This window comes from Anguilla anguilla, chromosome 12, assembly GCF_013347855.1.
Source record: "Anguilla anguilla isolate fAngAng1 chromosome 12, fAngAng1.pri, whole genome shotgun sequence".
Lineage (NCBI taxonomy): Eukaryota > Metazoa > Chordata > Actinopteri > Anguilliformes > Anguillidae > Anguilla > Anguilla anguilla.
In genome coordinates this window covers 10,422,719-10,443,991 of record NC_049212.1, presented here as the reverse complement: position 1 = coordinate 10,443,991, position 21,273 = coordinate 10,422,719, and the positions used below count along the sequence as shown (strand labels likewise).

Genomic DNA, 21,273 nt, shown 5'->3' with positions numbered 1-21,273 from the left:
TCTCTCTCCCTCTCTCTCTCTCTCTCTCACACACACACAGTGAATTCTCAGCAGCCAACCTGAGTCTGACTCTGTCCAGTGTGAATGACCCCTGGCTCTTCTCAGTGCTGTGGTGCAGCGGGGTCCCCTCCGTGTCCTCGGACGCACCCCAAATCCTCAGGAAGGTGCCTTACCCGGTCTGGCTGATGGTAAGCAACCCCGCCCTGATCCAGCCCCTTCTGTCACCCGGCAACAACGCACTAATCTAATGGGGCTAGGGCACAGCAAGCTACCTGCTCTTCTGCTCTCTCCCTCCCTCCGTCTTACTTTCCCTCTTTCCCTCCCCCAGCCCTCTCTCAAATCCCTTCTCCCTCCCTCCCTCCCTCCTTGTAATGCGTGACCTAGAGGTAGATCATTCTTACCTGCTATACAATCACAACTGCTTTAGTCAGTAATCTTACTGTGCATTTGGACTGTAGGGAAATAAGAAGTGTTAGCATTTTGGATATGAGATTGTTACGAGAATGCAGAAGCATTAAAAAAGTGTATCTGCTATTCCCTTGAAAGTAGGCTGTGTCTCTCTCTAGAGTGTGTGCCTCTCTTTCTCAGACAATCCGAGCAGCTCCAGCAGTAACATCATTTACCACTAGGGGCAAGAAGGCCAGGTGTCAAATTTGGCTTAAAACTTTGTTGGATGTGTCCTACATGGAAGTATGTGGAGTAAAGGAGGGGAGAAGATGAGTGGAGGAAAGGAGAGAATGAGGAGGCATGAAGAAAATTAGGACAAGCTCATCTGCTTCTCCGTCATATAAGTTGACGTCAGCTATTGATGAAATAGCCCTATCATAAGTGTTATTTTTTTCCGAGCCCACAAATAGTCCCATAACCATTTCACAGATTACATGTGGTCAGACCATTTAAAGCAGCAAAATAATCAAGCTAATCTAGCCTTCGGGTATGCGTGATAACCTTCTGAAGCAGCACACACAAATTTGCCTAAATATCTTGCCTAATTGAGGAAAATTAAAGTTCTCTGCCATCTCCACTTTCCGAAGTTTGGATAGTGTGAGATTCTGTGGTCTTTCAATCTTGGATGTGATGTGGATGTGAGCACGATGATGTCACCCAGAAATGTGAAAATACCTCCGCAGTAGCGTACATCGATGCATCCTTCATCGGAGGAGGCTCGGAGTCGAGTTTGAAGCCGCTTTGCTCGTCTCCTCCAATACTGGGACACTGGAGGGAGGGAGGACACACAGACCGGTTTACGAGGCACGGAGGAAACAAGATGGTAGTGGAGGAAAGGAGGATACATTTTTTGAGTATTGGGATGCACCCAGAGATAAATAAATGATGTGGATTGGTGCTCCTGAGCTTTCAAAGGAACATGGGAGTAAACATTCAAAACAGCTAAAAAAAAATTTCCGGTTATTATGAAATGCTTTGGATTGGACGTCATATTTCACACAAAGTTATATGTATATTTGTTGAGGGCCCCAGCAGAGACAGATCTGTCGTCAGGAAGCTGAGTGGCTCCAATATGGAGCTACATCTCCCTCTAGTGGTTGTTACCATCATGACGTTGTTTTTTTTTTCTTTTTAGAGCCCCGATGAGTACAACGTGGTCTGGATCGCCACGGACCTCGTCTCTTTCGCAATAGTAATAGGAATATTTGTGTTCCAGAAGTAAGTACTTCGTTCCTTGTGCGTGAGTGTGCTCTTGTGTGCTTTCGAACCGTCTGGACCTGACCGTTTGAAGTGTTTGTGTTTCTCTCTCATCTGACATGTCTTGCATTCAAGAATGTGTTGATAATTAACATAATAATTGACATTAGAGATGTTGCATGAGTGAACTCGATGTTTTGTGGAACAACAAACGTTTAGTCTCATTCCTTGTAAATCCATGACTGTCACACATGATTTTTGAAAACATTTATGATGGCAAAACTATTGCTACTGGTTCTGTATTGCGCATCTCTGTAGGTACTTGTTGCAAAGACAGCCGATTGGCTCAGGAATGCGACACTGAAGATCACAAGGACTCTGAGAAACACTGTGGCACCCGTAGCCTCCTGCTATCACAACACAGGAGCCTATATGCTGGCCTCTCGCAAACTGCCCCTCCCCCCCTCAGCACTTCAACTCCACCCCCCACCCCCTCCCCCCCCAGCTGCACCCCAGGAGCTACACCTTCGCAACATAGCAGTGCGCCATGGCCCGGCTCCCCGCAGACGCGTTCATGTCAATGCCGTTAACACACTAACACACTAGCTAACACGCTAACTAGCATGCTAACTAGCGCGCTAACTAACGTGCATCCAGTTGTTGCCTTATGCATCACTGCACCTGACATCCAGAAATCCCTGCCCTATGAGAGAGAAACGCTCACGTAATGTTTGTGTTGAGTTGCGTTTGAAGGGAAAAACACAAGTAGCTTGTGGACTCAGCAGTTGCTGTTTTGTGCATATATAAACATGCGTACTAACGCACACACACGGGTACATGGACACGTGCACATGCAAACACCGCAGACATGAAACAAGCCGGCATACATAGGCACGTGTGGGCAGACACATCCACACACGCTCACTTGCTTAGGGTAGTCCATTGTGCTTTTCATGGGTCTGTTGATAGTTGTAAAATTCAATGTGGGACGCACACTCTATGCCAGAGACAGGGTAAATGAAGTCCTGACTCACTGGGGCAGGTGCAGTCGTGGGCATCTTTCCATCTCTGCCTCCTTTGCCGGCCTGTGTTGTGCCCTTTCTTCCTCATCCCACCTCTGCACCATCTTAGTTTGGTCCTGTATGAGGGAGGATCCATCAGCACTTCGAAGGGGACAGAAAGAGCAGGTTCTTGGGCTATGGGTGGTCTTCATGGCATCATGAGAATTATGCATGTCCTATCTGTCCGCATAGGATTGAATTCTGTGTTCTTTGGAGATCCGTCACTCATTCTTTAGACGTCACAGAGCACACACTGCACCTCCTTCCTTTGGTCTTGCCATTCAAGGGCCTCAGAAGATTAGAGTGGAGCTTTATGTGCTTTAGGGCACACTGTCAAGAAGAGTGGAGATGTGCGTGGAGTTCTCATCCAACCAGTCCTGGTGTTTCTTCCTGCTGCAGCAGACTGGTTGAGCTGCTGCATCGTAAAGCGAAGCACTGAGAGAGAGGACCACTTGTCATCGATCGTCCCCTCTGTGCCCTGGAGAGACTCCTTGGTTCTCTAGCGGTGGTTCTGCTGGAGGAGAGCGCAAGGTCTTCCGTGCCTCTGTGCCCTGGAGAGACTCTATGGTTCTCTAGCGGTGGTTCTGCTGGAGGAGAGCGCGAGGTCTTCCGTGCCTCTGTGCCCTGGAGAGACTCTATGGTTCTCTAGCGGTGGTTCTGCTGGAGGAGAGCGCGAGGTCTTCCGTGCCTCTGTGTCTGGGAGCCGGGCGCAGTGCAGTCTTTTCTTAGTGGACCTCCGAAGGAGGACTGCTGGGCGGAGCCTCGTTTTGGGCGTGGGCGGAGCCTCGTTCTGAGCGTGGGCGGAGCCTCGTTTTGAGCGTGGGCGGAGCCTCGTTTTGGGCGTGGGCGGAGCCTCGTTTTGAGCGTGGGCGGAGCCTCGTTTTGAGCGTGGGCGGAGCCTCGTTTTGGGCGTGGGCGGAGCCTCGTTCTGAGCGTGGGCGGAGCCTCGTTTTGGGCGTGGGCGGAGCCTCGTTCTGAGCGTGGGCGGAGCCTCGTTTTGGGCGTGGGCGTGATCGTTTGGTGATTCGTGCAGCACTCCGCCCCTCTCACGGCTCGCGTAGTGAGGACTTCCCTGAGATCAGAGCACCTGACAATGAGGTGCCAGTGCGTCCATGCTGAATGCATAGAAGAGATTATATACTTCCTCTTCATTTGGAATACAGTATTGGCGATTATGAGTTTGTGTACAAAGACGAAGCAGCCTCTGCCTGTTTGCGTTGCTATGGCTGACGTACGATTTTTCCTTCCCTGACGGATGAAATTAAATTTTAAATTAAATCCGTCTTCGAGCCTCACCCAGCCCCTCGTAGAAGGCTGTGCTCCCCTGGCTTTTGTCTTCCCAGACTTGCCCGCAGAGCATCATTACATTACAGGCATTTAGCAGATGCTCTTATCCAGAGTGACTTGCACAACTTTTCTTTTTTTTTTTTTTACATAGCACTTACATCGCATCCATTTATACAGCTGGATATATACTGAAGCAGTGCCGGTTAAGTACCTTGCTCAAGGGCGCAACGGCAGCGTCTTACTTGGGAATCTAACCTGTGACCTTTAGGTCACAAGACCAGATCCTTACCCATTATACTACACTGCCGCCCAAGCACCAGGACAGTGGTCGGCCAAGGGTGGGGCCACGACGTGTGAGCTGGCACATCGTACCTCCGGAGACCGCTGCAGCTCCGCGACCCCCCCCCCCAAACTGATTGTTTAAATGTCCCCCCCCCCCCACCCGCCATGTTATCCTGGGGCTGTGAGGGGCACCCAGTCACTGTGTGTGTGCATGGGGAGGCCTGGCAGGACTCCTGGTGAAGTGGAGCCTGTGTACTGGCAGGGGCTGTTTCCCGGTTCACCACGAGGGCTAGCCTACACGCACACACACACACGCACACGCACACGCACACGCACACACACGCACACGCGCACACGCGCACACGCACACACGCACACACGCACACACACACACACACGCACACGCGCACACACGCGTAACACTACAGCGCTTTTATGCACTATTCTACAATTCCGAAAAGTCCTAATGTATTTCTCCTGCCATTAAAACCCTGCCATAGCACATGCAGAAGTGCACTGCCATTCACGGCCAGGAACATTGTCAGGGTCGCCTGCATTTGACTTGAGTAAGAGGAGGGATGAACCGATCACATGTCAGAGATGCAATGAGGTCACTTCCTGTTTGGCACAGAGCGCCCCGTCCGCTTTATTTGTCAGGCCAGCGAGTGCCAGTATTGTTGACTAAACTGTTTAATGAAGCCCTGGGCAAAAAAATGCTGATGTTTTTGGCCACTGTAAGCGGGTCAGTGCAGTGCATCAGCAAAAGGGAGAGAATGCTGAGGTTGCTTTCCAGAAAGTTCTGTCTCTTAATGCCCATTACCATAATGAGGCGAATGTTCCGATAATGCAGAAGCATTGGCCTCTCTCTGCCTCGGTGCAGAGCTGCTCTCCTCATGTGTAGTAATTTCACCGAAAACTGTTTGCCTCCAGTGGACAAAAGTCTAAAGAAACAGTTTCCATAGAGATGGGTGAGCCTTAGAAAAGGTGTACTTGTATATTAGCATAGCACTAATGTAGGGATTATATGTACTGAAGCCAACCTGCTTGAGAGAATACTATTGGACCACTGTTGGCACAGCAGTCGGGCCGCCAACGTTTTTGCAAATTGGCGTCTCAGTTGTTGCTGCGAGACAGTCGAGACAAGGCAGTTGATTGAGCATCAGCTGTTAGGAGAAGGCTAAATAGTCGTTGGATGCCAACTGGCAAAAAGCTGGTGTGCGGTAAGCTGTTCTCCACAGCGGTCCGATAGACTGTCTGGTTTTGTAAACAAGGAAACTTGGCTTCGTCACGTCAGCTCTGCGCATTAGGAGAAGCATTTGCGGTGATTGGTGTCTCGTGTTTGTGAGGTCATCATTCTCAGACCTTAAGTCAAGTTTTCAAGTCAAGTTCATTTGTGTAGCACATATTCACACAATTGAATGCAATTCAAAGTGCTTTACAGAATAGTGAAAAAAGAAAGATTGATTTGACAGTACATTAAAAATACATAAAATAAATGTCAAAAGTAGTAAAAAGTAAATAAACATGCAAATAGCTCTTCTCAGGCTGCGTCTGGAAACGTGTATGTCAGAGACTTCTATCTCTCCCAAGATGTAACCCTAGTTATGTGTCGCTGTTGTGTAGTGGAGCACTTTAGTCCGAAGTGCTAGGTACACAGGGAGGGGCTCCCTCTGCAAGTTCCAGAAAAGATTAAGAGCAAAGACATATGTATAATAGGACAGTGCAACTTAAGAACTAAAAATAGCTTAAAATCAGTTTTAAAAAGATAAAACAGTTTAAAATCAGCTTAAGTGAACTTTTGCATACCCAGCTCATTACAGCAGCTCTTGGAGGTGGTGAAATGACTTCCTTAGTAACGTCCACATTGTCTCTGAAAGTGATTAGCATCTGTCGCTACTACAGGGCAAGAATACACAAGCCTCATCCGTCTATCCCTAGTTGTGACCAATAGATTCTGTATCAAGAATCATCAGTGAGAAGAATGGAACACAGCACTGGTTTGGGATATAGCATGTTGCTACACAGCCTCTATTACTTGAACTCTGTTATATGAACCCCATTGTCTTGTGGTAATGTATGAGTCATGATGTACAGGAATAACAGCACTTTCTGATTGGTCAAAACCATGTGGTCCTCCTTCTAGAATGAAATGATGTCACAATGCTCCGTTTCCCTAACAACCAAGGATAAAAAAGTATTGCTCCTAACTACAGTATGCGAGTCCATCAGTATGTGTAAGCAGCTGTGCACAGAACATACACCCACTTGTGTACAAGCACAGTAGCTGTGGGCGTGTCCTGTGTGAGTCCTTCCTCTGGCGTGAGCGTGCCTGCGTGTGCTGAGCTGTGTAGCCAGGGTAACGGGGGGGCGGGAGGGGTGGGGTTGCGCTGGCTTCTGAACTGACCTCTCTATTCTGTCCTCCTTCCTCCTCGTCCTCTTCCTCCTCTCTGCTCTGCCTGATGCGCATGCTCCTCTGCTGCATTCTGGCATCTTTCAGCTATCACATGATCAGGTAACCCCTCCCCCCAAAACTGACCCATAATGCACCTCTTTCATCCCTACTCTGGTCTCTTCAACTGTTCTCTCACACTCCTGTGTGTCATATGTGCCGGTCAGTCGATATGGTGCATCCTACTGTCTGTACTTCTGTCTGCTGGTCCGTCCTGTTTGTCTGTCTGTGTGTCAGTCAGTCTGTCGCCCCCCCGTATGTTGCTGTACTTGTCCGTGTTTGTCTGTCAGTGTAATAAAGTCAGTAGATGTAATAAGGTCAGTAGAACGCAGTTGTCTTAGAGGCTCTCACCTCACTTTTGGTCCGTCTCTTTTAAATGTACTTCCGTCCATCATTTTCTCTTTCTCCGATCACTCTGCTCTCTCATCTCTGCTCTTCCGTGCCTCGGCACTGTGATTGCGTTCACTGTTCTGCTGCCACTCCTCTTCCTGTCCACTAGATGGTGCTGTCGTGCTCTTTGTGCCCAGACTTTTGCCTCTACTCCCAGGCTCGCAACCCATACAGCACTATCAGTCTTGCCGGGTTGACGCTGATACGAAATAAGGCTGCCCAAATTTCGTGGATGTGCCACTCATGATCTTGTGCAGGAGGAGCTAGACATAGAAGCCACAGTCCAAGCAAACTGAAATCAACATACAACACATGCAAATGCTTACTAGAACCAATCACGTTGTAGGCAACCAGTCTCAGAAACTTAATTCCTTTTCCAGCCTAATTCCTTTTCCAGGCCATGTATAACCCCACTGGCGTCCAACACGTTGGTTTCCCTGAAAGAGGTTTAGCATATTCAAAAGGGAAGAGTGAGATACTAGCATTTCCCGTTTAAATAGGGCTCTGGATCAGGTGTAGAGACTTAGCCAAGACGAAACACATTCTTCAGATGAAACTGCTCTTCTTGAATCAGTGAGATTTAAAATCTTTTGATACTGTAACGCGTTTGATTTTCTCTCTCAGTCTTCTCTGTTGAATGCTATGGCGAGTAAATGGCTCTTCGTCCGTTCAGCTCACAGAACCGTTCGTTATTCTGGTCCCTCGGGCAACAAACTTCCCAGAGTTCCTCTCTTTCCCAGCAATAGCCATTTCAGTCGTTGCTATAAATCATTCATATTGAGCGCAGGAGCAAAATGAAGTGCCTTGCAGTAGAAATTGTGGCCTGTTATGTTGATGCAAACTCACTTTAAATGAAATGCGGTCCATTATCGCAGTCACATGTAAGGTGAATGCTGATGTACTGACTCAGGCGTGCAGTACATACGTGGGGATAATGGATTGCTGGTGGAACAGGCGGTTACGCCTTGCTCCTGATGTTTTCAGCATTCATGAAGTATTAAAGCTGACTGTGTTTTCTAGTTATTCCATGAAATGTTAAGTATGTGCACACAGGCCAATGATCAGCGTCAATAAATGATGCTGTACTACACCCCCCACACAAACACACACAGACACACACACTCAAACACACAATTACACTGAAAAGAAACAAAGTTAGTGTATGTGTATACACTCACTCTCACACACACTCACTCTCTTTCTAACACACACACACACACACACAATTACATTATACAAATAATATACCATTCTTTACCTGCTCAGCAGATCTCCTAAGCCAGGGACATTATGTAGCTCTCATAAGCAAATGAGCCCTTTACATCACTGAAGCAACTTGTCTCACTGGGTAATCAGGGGCATCCTCTGTCCAGGGTTCAGACATAATAGAGTCAGTAAGGGGGGGGGGGGGGGTGTGAGTACTATTTGCTTGTCCCGGGTGACGGAGAGGGAAGGGCGTAGTAGGGTGCAGCTTGCAGCTCGCAGGGCGCGTTGGCGGGGCTCGTGGGGGGGTGGGGGGGGGCAGGGGCAGCGTTACCGCACGGCGCCCGAGCAGGCCTGACCCCCGCGCCCGTGTGCATGGCTTCGCAGGTGGCGCTTCAGCGGGATGCAGCGCTACAACCCGGAGCAGATCATGCTGAGCGCCGCCGTCCGCAGGTCCAGCCGCGACGTCAACATCATGAAGGAGAAGCTCATCTTCTCAGGTGACTACCTAACAGGGGGGAGGGGGAGGGGTCCTGGGAGCGCCCGCACCGAGTCCACTCCGCCAGGAGAGGGCGCTGCTGTGGCTCACATCCTGAACCACAGACCAAAGCTTTCAGCCACAATGCACCGCAAGCCCTACTATTTCATTTCAAACCGTATTTAGAGTTTGATAAATTGATGAGGAAAAAAAGGCAATAAAAAAACAGCACACCCCAATAAAGGTAAGTTATGCCATAGCATGTTGGCAGTACCCACTTTTGAGTAAGGGTTTTAATATTTTCATTTTTTCTTTTTTTTTTAAATAACACTGTCATGGTTTTTTTTTTTTTTTTTTTACTATTTTCTGGTCCTGTTTTCTAATTTATAAATGTGTGTTCTATATATACAGTATATATATATACAATGCTGTGAAACGTATTTGCTCCCTTCTTGATTTTCTCTATTATTGCATATTTGTCACGCAATTATAGAGACGAATGCTTTCGGATAACGTTTTTCATGAAATAAATTTAACTGTGTAAAAAATGTGTTTTGTGTTTACTCTGGTTCCGTGTGACAAATATGCAATAACAGTATAAATCAGGGAGGGGGCAGATACTTTCTCTCAGCACTGTGTGTGTACGTAATGCATGCTGCGGGGTCTGATGCATGCTCTCTGCATGTGTGACTGCCCTAAAGGGAACCGCCAGTAACCGCACTCCAGCTGGGTCACGAGCCCCGCCCCCCATCCCCAACCCCACCCGCCTGCACCTCCGCCTCCACCTCCACCTGCACGTCCACCTGCTCCTCCACCTTCTCCAGGGTCCCTCCATTTCATCTCATAACACTCCAGGCCTCCTCAGCCCCTAACTGCCTGCTGCCCCCCCACACCCAGCCCCCCACCTCCCCCTGAAGCCTGTGGCAGTCTCTCTCTGGCTTTGCAGTGGCAAGGTCATGACCTCATCAGAGGTGAGTCTTCTGCCGCGGGAATGTAGATGCTAAAGAATGATCTCCAGGACTTCGACAGGCATTGTTCTTAAGATCCCCACATGCTTCCGTTCCTTGGAAGGGAGGGCACGTTCGGCCTAACTGCTGAGGCACATCTTGACTTTTGAGTGGCACATTTTAAAGAAAACATTACCTTCAGAGGTCACTCAGATGAAGAGAATGTATAGTGTAAAATTGTAAGGAAAAGGGAAAAAAAATTATTAAATATGCCACTCAAAGCCAAAAGGAGGATGGATACCCCTGAGCCAGTGTTTGGCTATAACAAACATGTGGCCATGTACTATATTTCAGTCTTGGGATTTCTTTTAGTGTTGTCTGTTCAGAATTCAAAATGTGATGCAGCTTTTTGCAGAGGTCTGATGCAAAGTTGAGTCCAGAGTGCATGAGAGTGTCATGCATGGCTTTGCCCTTCTGAAGAAGTAACCTCCCCGTTTTCATCTGTGCTGGCGATGAGGCAATAACGGTTTTCTTTCTGCCCCGCTCCCCACTGCGCCCCCTCTTGGCAGAGGTGAGCAATGGCATAGGGGATTCGGATGAGCTGTCTGTGTACGCGGAAAATGGATACGACTACTACTCGAACCAGGGCATCGCCCAGTAACCAGGACAACCGACACCGACGCACACTGGCCCGGAGGACTTATCGGACATCAACGGGAATCGGACAAAAAGAACATGTGTGGACACAGGAGCACGCAGGACTCTTGTGTTCAGTTTGGATGCATGTAGGACTCTGGGAAACTGAGTTCTGTCCCTTCGTCAAAAAGCTTCTGATTGGCTGTTCTGGAATCACCCAACTGTTGCGCGTATACTGGAAATGTAAAAATACTGCTTTTGCATGGCAGGATTGAAGTGCGCTTGGCGGTCTACAAGCACATTTTTACAAACAGATTAGACTCCAAATTCAAAGTCTAAAGCCTGCTCCCTTGACCTTTTTGATGTTTTGAAAAGCACTTGGATTAGCCTACCCAGCTGTGTACCTCTTGGGCATTCAGCGCATGACCGTTTTTACAAATGCTTCGCTCATGATTTAATTTGCATATTTATATTCTTTCCATTAAGGAACGCGTACGAGTACGACCGTCAGTCGTCCCCTCTGGATCATTGTTATGTGAAATGCGTACGCGATTCTGCCTTGCGGGGACTCTACGGTGTCTAACGTGGCCTACTGTGGCCTGCACAGACGCAACAAACAAACCTTAAGTACTTAAGTGTCTGCCGTTCCTTGGAGAGGTGCAAGTTACAGTTAGAGAAATTAAAATGTGCTTTTTTTTTTTTTTTCTCCAGTGCGGTTTATTTTTTGTATATTTTGTGTACAGTGCAGTCTGTAAGTATTTTGACACTATTTTGTGTTGTTTTGGCTTTGCATTCCAGCACATTGAATTTGAAATGAACCAATTAATATTTACATTCATATCTGGTGATCTGTGCAGGACTTGCAGCTCTGTTTCTGTATAGTTCCCCCATTTTAGGGGACTAAAAGTAAGTGGGTAAATTAACATAATCTTAAATAATGTTGTCATATTTAGTACCTAGTTGCAAATCCTTTGCATTCGATGACTGCCTGAAGTCTGAGACCCATAGACATCACCGGACACTGGTTGTCTTCTCTGGTGATGTTCTGCCAGGCCTGTACTGCAGCTATCTTCAGCCCCTGTTTGTTTCTGGGGCATTTTGCCTTCAGTCTTGTTTTCAGCACGTTTGGTTGGATTCAGGTCAGGAGATTGACTTAGCCGAGAACATTACACTTTTTGGCCCTGAAAAACTTTTTGGTTGCTTTAGCAGTATGTTTGGGGTCATTGTCCTGCTGTAAGGTGAAACGCCGTCCAATGAGATTTGAGGCATTTAGTTGGACCTGCACTGATGTGATGTTTCTGTACACCTCAGAAGTCATCACATCATTAATGAAGACAATTGAGCCAGTTCCATTGGCAGCCATACATGACTAGGACATGTTTCACAGATGAGGGGGGTGCTTTGGATCATGAGCAGTTTCTTTCTTCACTTTTTTCTTCCATAATGTACAGGATAATACTCCATTAGAATTAGTTCCAGAACTCTAGTTTTTTAATGTACTTCTTTGCAAACTCTAATCTGGCTGTTCTGTTCTTGAGGCTTACCAGTGGTCTGCATCTTGCAGTGTACCCTCTGAAGTTATGCTGGTGTGGGCTTCTCTTTATAGTAGTCTTTGACACATCTATGCTTACACCCTGGAGAGTGTTCTTTTTCTGTTCGTCCGTTTAAGCCAACTGTCCAGTTACTTTTGCTCCTCAAAAATGGGGGGACTATGTATAAAAAGGGCTGCGATTTCTAAAAGGTTCCCCTAATATGGACGTGAACGCGCTCAAATTAAACTGAACAGTCTGCGCTTCAATCTCGTATTCACATTTCATTTAAAAATCCAATGTGCTGGAGTACAAAGCCGAAACGACAAAAAATTGTCTCACTGTCCAAATACCCAGACTGCACAGTATGTGATGTTAGGTATAAATGCTCATTGGCTGTGATTCTACTGTAGACTGTAGCACAGCTGCCGTTAACTGGAGACATCCAGTACCTCTCTCGCCTGGAGTGAATGTGTCTATTTGTCGTGATGCATCGCGATGTGCGTAGTTCTAGCGCGTAAGGTGTTCTTCCCACATTGCGGTATTTGGTGTGCTACATATATATTCTTAGCGTGACCTTGTGCAGCTGCCTTAGCATGGTCTTACTCGTATGAAGTTCCACTGTGGTAAATAGTCAGTAGCTGGTTAAAAGTATTCCTCTGAACTTTTTTTCCACCTTCAGGTTTATTTTTACACTTAACTTGGTTTGTGGCGCTTCAGTCATTTCAAAAGAAAAAAAAACCCCATAATGTGAAATGTTGTGATCTTGTTTTTTTTTTTTTTTTTTTTTTTGTCGGCTGACATTAAATATATGCCTTTTACAAAAAAAAAAAAATAAAATACAAAAAACAAATAAGTGATAGCTTTGAGGGTTAGGTCTAGCTTTAGATTCACTACAAACGTTTTCGTACTTGTTCTCGCCTGTAAAAAAGAGACTGCTTTGTAAACACATCGAGTTGTTTCATCTGAAATAATAAGTAACGCTGGTGTAAATTCGCTTTTCTCTAAACATTTCTCATAGTATAGAAAAAAACCAGTAGAACATTACTGTATATAGCCTATTCTCATATTACTGCAAATATGCTGCAAATGAGAAAATATGCTTTAACTATTTTTTCTTTTTGTTAAGGTGGCTATGTGGACTGTGACATTCATGTTAAGGAGGTTATTAACCTGAACTAATCACATACAGTACTGCAAATAAATTTGCAAAGTAATTACAATAATTGTGCGGTAGGCAACTCTTTCATTAAAGGTTATTGCGTGAGTTAGAAGACTAATTAAAGACGTTTCCAGTACTAAAGTGATTTTCTCGTGTCAAGGAACCTCAGTGGGCATTTCCGAAAATTTGTACCGGAAGCGATGAATTCATCATACACCTAATAGTTTTAGCAGATCAGTGTCTGAGCATAATCCAGCACTCACAATATTCTAATTGTTTATCGGCCAGCCCACTGAAGATAAACTGGATCATGACCAGGACATTGTACGCATTAACTGTGACACAGTACTATATTTTACCAGTACATACATGAATCATAAGTTAGTTTAGAGTCTTGGCAGTTCATTTGGATTCAACTTTAAACAGCAAATGCTAAGAATTGCAGTGTGGACCGCTTTAACGAAGCATTGGAGGTGGTGTTCTTTAATTGCTGTGATACGTTGTCTTACGATTGAACCACGTTTCCTGTGAAGTTTAATACGCATTTATGATCTTCATAATTTTTGTAGAACCTTTCCAGTTGATGTTCTGGAAACATCTCAGAGAGTTTTGGCTTCATTTATCGTGTTCTTTTTTATTTTTTATTTATTGTTATAATTTTGCATATTCATACGCAATCCCTGACTTTACTATAAACTAATCTCATTCAGAATGCAGTGTTAACCAACGCTCATGATAAATTCCAGTTTCATTTATTATATTTCTGTTTATGAAATTACATATAATCCGTTGTCTAGACATAGAAACAATTTCAGAACGTTGCAGGAACATTCTGAACATTTTGATTACAGACCCTATCTCTATTATGATTCATGGAACACTGTTTTTAAACCTTTTTATGTCAGTTTTGTAACTTTTAAGACTTGTGTTTTGAACTGAAATAATTTAAGTGCTGTATTCTGAAAAAAATCTATTATTGGAGTGGGTTTATTGTTTGTTTTTGTTTTTTTTTTGAGGGGGGGGGGGGGGGGGGGGGGTTATGCACTTGGCCATTGTTTGAAGTGTTCAGTGTCTAGGAATGATTTCAGCACGTTTCCCTTATTGATTAAGGGAATTAAAACTGGACAGTATAAGGAACTAGAAAGCTACCTTGCTAATGCATTTCTTTCTATAAGTGACAATATGTTGCACTTTTTTTGTTTTGTTTATTTTTGAGGGGGGGGGGTGTGCAATAAATTCTTTTTGCATTTTGAGGCTGAGTGTGGCCTCATTCTGCAGAGCTCACTAATGCATTTTAAGACATTTTATTTAGCAAACCAAGAACAGTACGTTTGCGCTCCAGCAGCCTTTGCCCACCAGAGGGCGCTCTCGTTCCACAATGTTATCAGGTCATGGACGTATTGCACAAGAGACTGGGGAACTGTTTTTGTCAAAAAAATTTGATTCTTTTCCAAGTAGGTACTGAAATTTAAACACCAAAACACCACAGTGAAATTAGTCTGGCAACAGTGCTTTAATGATGCATTATATACCAAAATATTCCAAGTGCCTTTAAAACTCCTAAAGGCTTAAATCAAAACTGGAAGTGTAGCAGAACAAAACATTTAGCATTTAATTGCAACTGGACAAGCACCTGAGCATAAAAGTTTTTTTTTTTTCATGGTAAACTAAGAACTGCAAGTATTACGCACATCACAACAAAAATGTTGTGCTGATCGCATACAGTATCAGTAATAAAACAGTTATAACGGAATGCATTGCATACATTGATTTTAAGGGAGTGCAAAAAATCCAAATACCCTCCAAAGCTTAATTGTTCCACCAAGATGCTCTTAAATCTATATTTTTAAGTCTGAAGGCATCCTTGATTCTTGTAATTGGACGTTTTATAGCAATACACTTTTTTGTGTACTTTTTCATTTATGCAGTTCTTAATCTGTCCTCTTGATTCCACATACCTGTACACTAATAATACACTAATTGGTGGCCCCTACAAAATGCGCACAAAACAAACGGTGAAGGCGTGGGTGGGAGAGGCTTCCAAATACTGGTTGGCCTAATTATAGTTAATCACTCTGCTTTTTTTATCAGTTATTTAGCCTCAGGCTTTTTTTTAGAATGCGTTTGCTTTAGCCCTTGCTGTAGTACCTGGTGTGTGTCACGCGACACCTTGGGGCTCTGCCTGGTATCGCTACTAACAAATTACACAAAGTGCGAGATTCCAGCACAGCAGCCTCCTCCAAAGGCACCGGCCCGTCTTCCCTGGGCTGTCCGAGGAGGATATCACAAAAATAAAAGGCAACATACTCTTCACGCAGACATCGCACACTGACTTAAAAATAAATAAATAAATAGCGGATTATGCATTTTAACACAGTCCTGTGGTAAATTCGTTTTTTTTTCTTCTTATTTTTCACTTTGTGACCGTCGCTGCGATGGACACCGCAACTCATTTTGACCCCGTGTGCAACAGTTTTACCGTTCGGCGCAACAGCGACGGCCAGCAAGGAGTTCACTTTTTAAACTCATGTTCCCTCATGCCATATCGGTTTCTTACCTACAGTAACGTCGACTGTGTTCTTATTCAGACACATGGAATGGATATTTAAATACAGCCCTTAAAGACAGGGCCTATGCTTACGTGTAATACCTTCCCGCTCTGTTTGAGAGTATTAAATTCAATTCATTTTTATTTTATGCATACTGTAGTTCAGTTCCTTCTGAAAACATTTCAGTAAGCTGACCGGCCTCTCTTGCCAGGTGTGTGAACCAACACACAGCTGGATTTCCTCTCGTTGTGAGGTCCGGCTTGTTGATGGAGAATGTCCCAGCTGGCTGCCAGGATTTTCTGTCCCGTCCTGCTTGCGCCTCAGACTGGGGTAAAAGCAGGGACGAAGCAGGCCTTTCAAACACAGCTTGCAGCACAGCACAAGAGTCACCCTGAAGAGCCGCTACAGAGATGGACCCTAAAAAAACAAAAAAAAGTTCCTCTATCACCTGGCCCTCGCCACCCTGCCCCTGTCAGTGGAAGGTCCTCTTCTGCAGGTGCCTGTTTGGGATCTCCAGGGCGCTGACCTGCAGGGGCCAGGCCCCGCCCATGATGCCCGCCTGGATGGCCACGCCCGTGACCACGGCCAGGTCGGGGTCCACCGAGGTGTTGGGCTCCTTGCCGAAAAACTCGGCGATGATCCGCCGTATCCGGGGGATCCGGGTGGAGCCCCCGACCAGGACCACCTCGTCCACCTCCTCCCTCTCCAGGCGGCCCTCCGCCAGCACCGTCCGCACGGGCACCAGGATCTTCTGGAAGAGGTCGGCGTTGAGGTGCTCGAACAGCTCCCGGGTGACGGGCTCCTGGAACAGCACGGCCTTCACCTCCGGCGGGGGGGCCCCGGGGCCGCCCGTCTCCAGGTGCAGGGGCACCTCCAGGAGGACGCTGGGCTTCAGGGTGAGGTTGAGTTTGGCGGCCTCCACCGCCTGCCGCAGGCGGTGCACGTCCTCCTTGCGCGAAGGCGGGACCCCAAACCGCTGCCGGACCTTCTCCACGACGTGCTGCAGCAGCCTCTGGCTGAAGTCCTGTCCGCCCAGTTTATTGTTCCCTAGGGAAGCCCAAGACAACAAATGTTGGTTCTGCTCCGCCTCCTTTTACAACGACACTCTTTCACCCTACAGCAGTGGTAACCAACCCTGTTCCTGGAGATCTACCATCCTGAAGGTTTTCATTTCAACCCTAACTTGGCACACCTGACTCTACTAATTAGCAGCTGAATGAGGTGTGCTTTGTTAGGGTTAGAGTGAAAACCTACAGGACGGTAGATCTCCAGGAACAGAGCTGGTTACCACTGCCCTACATGGTCGGATACTAAGGGATTATGGGTCTGCGGCAACCGTACATTTGACTACAAACTCCATAACATTGCACAGACTGCATTTACACACACCTTCCTGTTCTGTTCCGTTGCTTGTCAGAATATTGAAGCAGCACAAATCCGACATTACGTAAAAACTGCATTTGGAATGTTCTGAATTAAAACGGGGGGTGGGGCTAAAGAAGGGGGTCGGTGGGGGGAATTACCTGCCATGGCCCTGGTGAAGAACATCCCCCCCTGCTTGTTCAGAAGGGACACGTCCAGGGTGCCCCCTCCCAGGTCCACCACCAGCACGTTGGACACGTCCGCTTTGTGTAACCCATAAGCCATTGCGGCGGCAGTGGGCTCGTTAATCACGCGCAGGATGTCCAAACCTGGAGTGCAGCGGGTAAGAGAAGGTCGTCACTTACAAAGACCGTACGCACCGATAGTCAAGAGCTTAATCTTACCATACAAGCCTTGCAAAACCGTATCAAATCAAAAGCTTTCTTTTATTTGTTTTTTATTTTTACTAATGTTTAAACCTGACTCCTCCCCCCAAATTTGCAGTGTTCCACCCTGGGTCAAATGTGTATTTGTTTTGGATTCAAATATTTGTCTTGTGTATTGTAACCTATAAAGCACTCTCAAAAACCCTGCCTTCAGGCCTCTTGGCAGGCTCAGCTGCACCAGGCAATCACAGAAAAGCGTTTCATTCCAAAACAAGCATGCATTTGACCCAGGTCAGGTTATATTCAGAAGCCCATCTAGTCTTTGCCACTTCCTGTGTCGGTTTATGAGGGTGCAGCGTGCAGACTAGCATGCATGAGCTACCCACAATGTGCGAACTTCTCTGACTACACTCAAGAGTGCAGCTGCCGCCGACCCTGGCACCCAATGAGATGGAGACTCTCCCTCCCTGATCGATGCTACTGGTGGACAGTAGCCCACGGTAAGTTGAGGACTTTGACCCTTAACACCCGACCTTTGGGCCTGTCCACACATCACGCTGGTGTCTTAAGGGGACGACCCCCCCGGCACAGCTCGCGAATCGGACTCGCCTGCCAGGTTCGCGGCCCTGACGGTGTAGTTCCTCTGCCGCTCGTCGAACTCGGCGGGCACGGAGATGACGGCCTTCCGCACCGGCACGCCCAGCTGCTTCTCCGCCATCCTCCTCATCGTCAGCAGGAGCCGGGAGCCGATGAACTCCGGGCTGACGGTAAACGTGTGATTCGTCGACACCAGGAACTCCACGCTCCCGTTGTTGTAGACCACCTGGACCGCCAACAGAGAGCTTTATTTATTCACTTCATAGACTTGTTGGGGACCACGTGCAATTATCACAAATTTTGACAACTGAAAACTAACTCACTTGCTAAACGATAAAAGGCAAGGTTGTGCGAGCGGTAAACAAACTGACAGAAGAACAATGGTGGAGAATCTTTATCATATCAAGACTGTCTTAATGAAATCATTTAGGTTTTCGTAAAATCACTTTTACTTCTATCGTCTATTTTTTAAATAATTTAAAAGCGATTTTATCAGTTCACTTGCACTTCCATCACCTCCATTTTCACCAAGGAATTTTCATTACTGTGCTACCCCTCACACTTCAAGGTGAACTTTGATATTGTACATTTTACATATTCATAAACCAAATTCAGGTGAAGAGCCTAGGTGAACAGTGCAACAGGCTCACCTATCGGAAGAAAATGTTCCGCCTTCTGATTCAAACTCTAACATGTACCCTATATATCAAAATACTAATAATACTGATTACTTGTGAGCTTGAAGGAAAAGTGTCAGAAATATACCTTCAACCTGGTTACTGACCTCAACATGGCTGTTTTATAACAAGCAAGTCTATTGTCTGAATAAACCTTTTTTAAGAAATCCAAAAGCGTTCTCCTAATTTGTTTTGGTATTTTTGGATATGGGTATATTTTGCATATCTTTTCCATATAAAGAAAAACAATGCTATATCAAAATGAAATTCATAAAAAGGAAGTAGCCAAACCTGTTGGAACCAATTACTGGATAATTAATCAATGGGTTACCAATTCAGGGAACTAAGTGAATGCAGGTTGAAGACAATTATCTGTGTAAGAGTATGATCTTAGACCTGTCCATTCCCAGCCCAACAACCAACGATCCAAGACTGCTACCTTGAATGGATATCGGGCACTTTCTCGCTCCAGGTCTTCAGGTTTATCAAATATTTTCCCAATGAACCGCTTGGCGTCGTAAATGGTGTTGTATGGGTTACTGTCCGCGAGCTCCTGGCCAGCGTAGCCCGCATGGACCTCAGTGAGCGTGAAGGATACCACACTGGGAATGCTTTTTCGACCCTCCACGTCGCCGATTACTTCGACGTCTCCCACACCGGGGTGGAACACCCCCACCGAGCAGAACGTGGTCCCCAGATCCAAACCGATGACTGTGGGCTTGGGAGGTGGAAGGTACTGTTGCCCCAGGTAACCCGCCAAGAAGAGGGCCAAGATTGTAGAACCTATTAACATGATTATATGATTTAACAGCACAGGCGGATCAGTATAACGTTAGTTAAAAACGGTCTAGGAAACGGGTAATCAAACAATCACACTTCTGACGTGAACTCATACTGGGCAAAAGCTGACTTTAATTTTGAACGGAAGCTTGTCACATCGAAACCGAAATATTAACGGTAACTAGAAATCCAGCTTCCGCGAAAAAAACGTCAATTCTTTGTAAAGGCCGTTACCGTTAAGTAATCATGTCACTGCATTTCCTGTAAACATCCCTCTTATCTGTTGTGCTAGTTAACGTTAGACAGCCTTCATACAATCTGATAATTAAAATTGCTAACGTTAGCTAGCTAGCTATATATCCGTAGCCTAACTGACGTATCTAGCAGGAAACATACGTGAACTATCTCTAGTCTATGACCCATGATATTATGATTGGATAGCTATTTGTTACTAAATGTTATCCAAGGTATACTTCGAACATCATAGTCAGCTACGTTAGCTAGCTAACTGAGCTAGAGTCTAGACTGCTGGATAGGTTTATGTTTCGACTTGTCTAAACGAGTTTTGCACTGTCCGCTGCTAGAGCTCTTGTTCTTTTTTCATAAGAATGGTAAATGTTATCTTACCAAGTATTGACATTTCGCCCGCCATCCTTTACAAACGTAAACTTGCGAATCATGAGATGCGGTTAAGGGAAAGAAACATCAGCAACATCAACAGTTACCGGCAAGTCCGTCATCTACTAAATGTAAACCACGTCAGCTATACTTTGAGTACTGATGTCTGGATGCCGTAGTTTAATGTGACAGTCAGTGTAATGGCATCCGTGTCTGTTATACAGTTATGAAACTGCGTTTCCCACAAAGCAACGCGGCTTGGAGCGCTACGTCTCTCTATTTAACCAGAAAGTGGTGCCAGATGGTGGTGCGAGTTACAAATTTATTACTTCCGGTTTTGTGCAAAACCTGTGGAAAATGAGCTGCGCTGTAGCTTGTAGTTTATGAAGCGAGGGGGAGGATGCGATAATGAAAGTTCAGCTGCTCGGCCCTTGTATTCATATGGGATTGTGTACTGTATGTGCACTGTTGTATATAACCCAGTTGACCGGTAACTCGCTTGGTCTGGTGTTTTTTCGTTTATGTATGTCTACAGACTACCAGTATTGTACTGGTGATTGTCCCCAATTTAGTTCGTGCCGTCAGATTTAAAAAAATCTAGTCGGCTACTTGTAATTTGTTAGCACCAAAAGATTAACCGAAATTTCGAAATAACTGTTTCAACATACCTAATCCTAGGGCATTCCCAGTTGTACCCTTTGAACTGTTTCGTACTCATTTACACACGTGTGTGTGCGCGCGCGCGTGAAAGGTCGTTGGTATATGTACTGATTCGTAAGAAATGTGTTTAACATTGTTTTTCACGATGTCTGAAATTGTCTCAAGCTTACTTAATTGTTTTTTTTTTTCGCCCTACTGAACAGCCAAATACCTTTTTATAATAAGCATGTGTGGAAATTAAAACAGAAGCTAAATGATTTCTTAGATGCTGCCGACTTCATTTAAAAAAAAATAGAATTTGCGTCGTGTAAATTGTTGATATTTCATGCATATCCCAATTTTAATTTGTACCATCAGATTTAAAAGTCAACAGAAAAAATGATTTGGCCTTGATCCTGCAACGGAATAATTTGAACTCAAAAAGTTATTTCATCATGTATATTACTTATTAGTCATATGCATATGCACAACCTTTGGTATGCACTTATTACATGTCACTTTGTATAAAAATGTCTGCCAAATATGTAATGTAGTCACGTTTTAGTACTCTGTTGCATATCCTTTGCATGCAATGAC

At 45.6% G+C, this 21,273-nt stretch overlaps 2 protein-coding genes across 6 annotated transcripts in view; one reads left to right on the top strand and one right to left on the bottom strand.

Moving 5' to 3' along the window:
* gdpd5b (glycerophosphodiester phosphodiesterase domain containing 5b) overlaps positions 1-11,381 on the top strand; it is a 78,833-nt gene extending 67,452 nt beyond the window's left edge. For 2 of the 5 annotated variants that reach the window (XM_035384178.1, XM_035384177.1), the window contains 5 exons: positions 41-188; positions 1,583-1,665; positions 6,772-6,786; positions 8,704-8,816; positions 10,311-11,381. In XM_035384178.1, coding sequence (XP_035240069.1) covers positions 41-188; positions 1,583-1,665; positions 6,772-6,786; positions 8,704-8,816; positions 10,311-10,402 — 451 coding nt within the window. In that variant the 3' untranslated portion in view covers positions 10,403-11,381. Of the gene's footprint in view, positions 1-40; positions 189-1,582; positions 1,666-1,962; positions 2,102-6,771; positions 6,787-8,703; positions 8,817-9,495; positions 9,656-10,310 lie in introns of those variants that run through there. The other 3 variants (XM_035384181.1, XM_035384180.1, XM_035384182.1) reach the window with 3 other exon arrangements.
* Positions 11,382-14,562: 3,181 nt separating this feature from the next.
* hspa13 (heat shock protein 70 family, member 13) lies at positions 14,563-20,223 on the bottom strand. Its single transcript, XM_035384176.1, has 5 exons — positions 20,047-20,223; positions 19,079-19,422; positions 17,975-18,188; positions 17,141-17,308; positions 14,563-16,664 (listed from the first exon to the last, which is right to left on the bottom strand). Exons 1-5 carry the CDS (start codon positions 20,069-20,071, stop codon positions 16,090-16,092), a joined length of 1,326 nt encoding a protein of 441 aa, XP_035240067.1. The 5' UTR covers positions 20,072-20,223; the 3' UTR covers positions 14,563-16,089.
* Between the last annotated feature and the right edge of the window lie 1,050 nt (positions 20,224-21,273).

Excerpts from the sequence above, each read along its gene's own strand:
- hspa13 (XM_035384176.1), bottom strand. The coding sequence starts at position 20,071 with ATGGCGGGCGAAATGTCAATACTTG. Across the intron at positions 18,189-19,078 it reads GTGCCCGATATCCATTCAAG|GTGGTCTACAACAACGGGAG; the intron begins GTAGCAGTCTTG and ends TTGGCGGTCCAG. Across the intron at positions 16,665-17,140 it reads CTTCACCAGGGCCATGGCAG|GGAACAATAAACTGGGCGGA; the intron begins GTAATTCCCCCC and ends GGGCTTCCCTAG.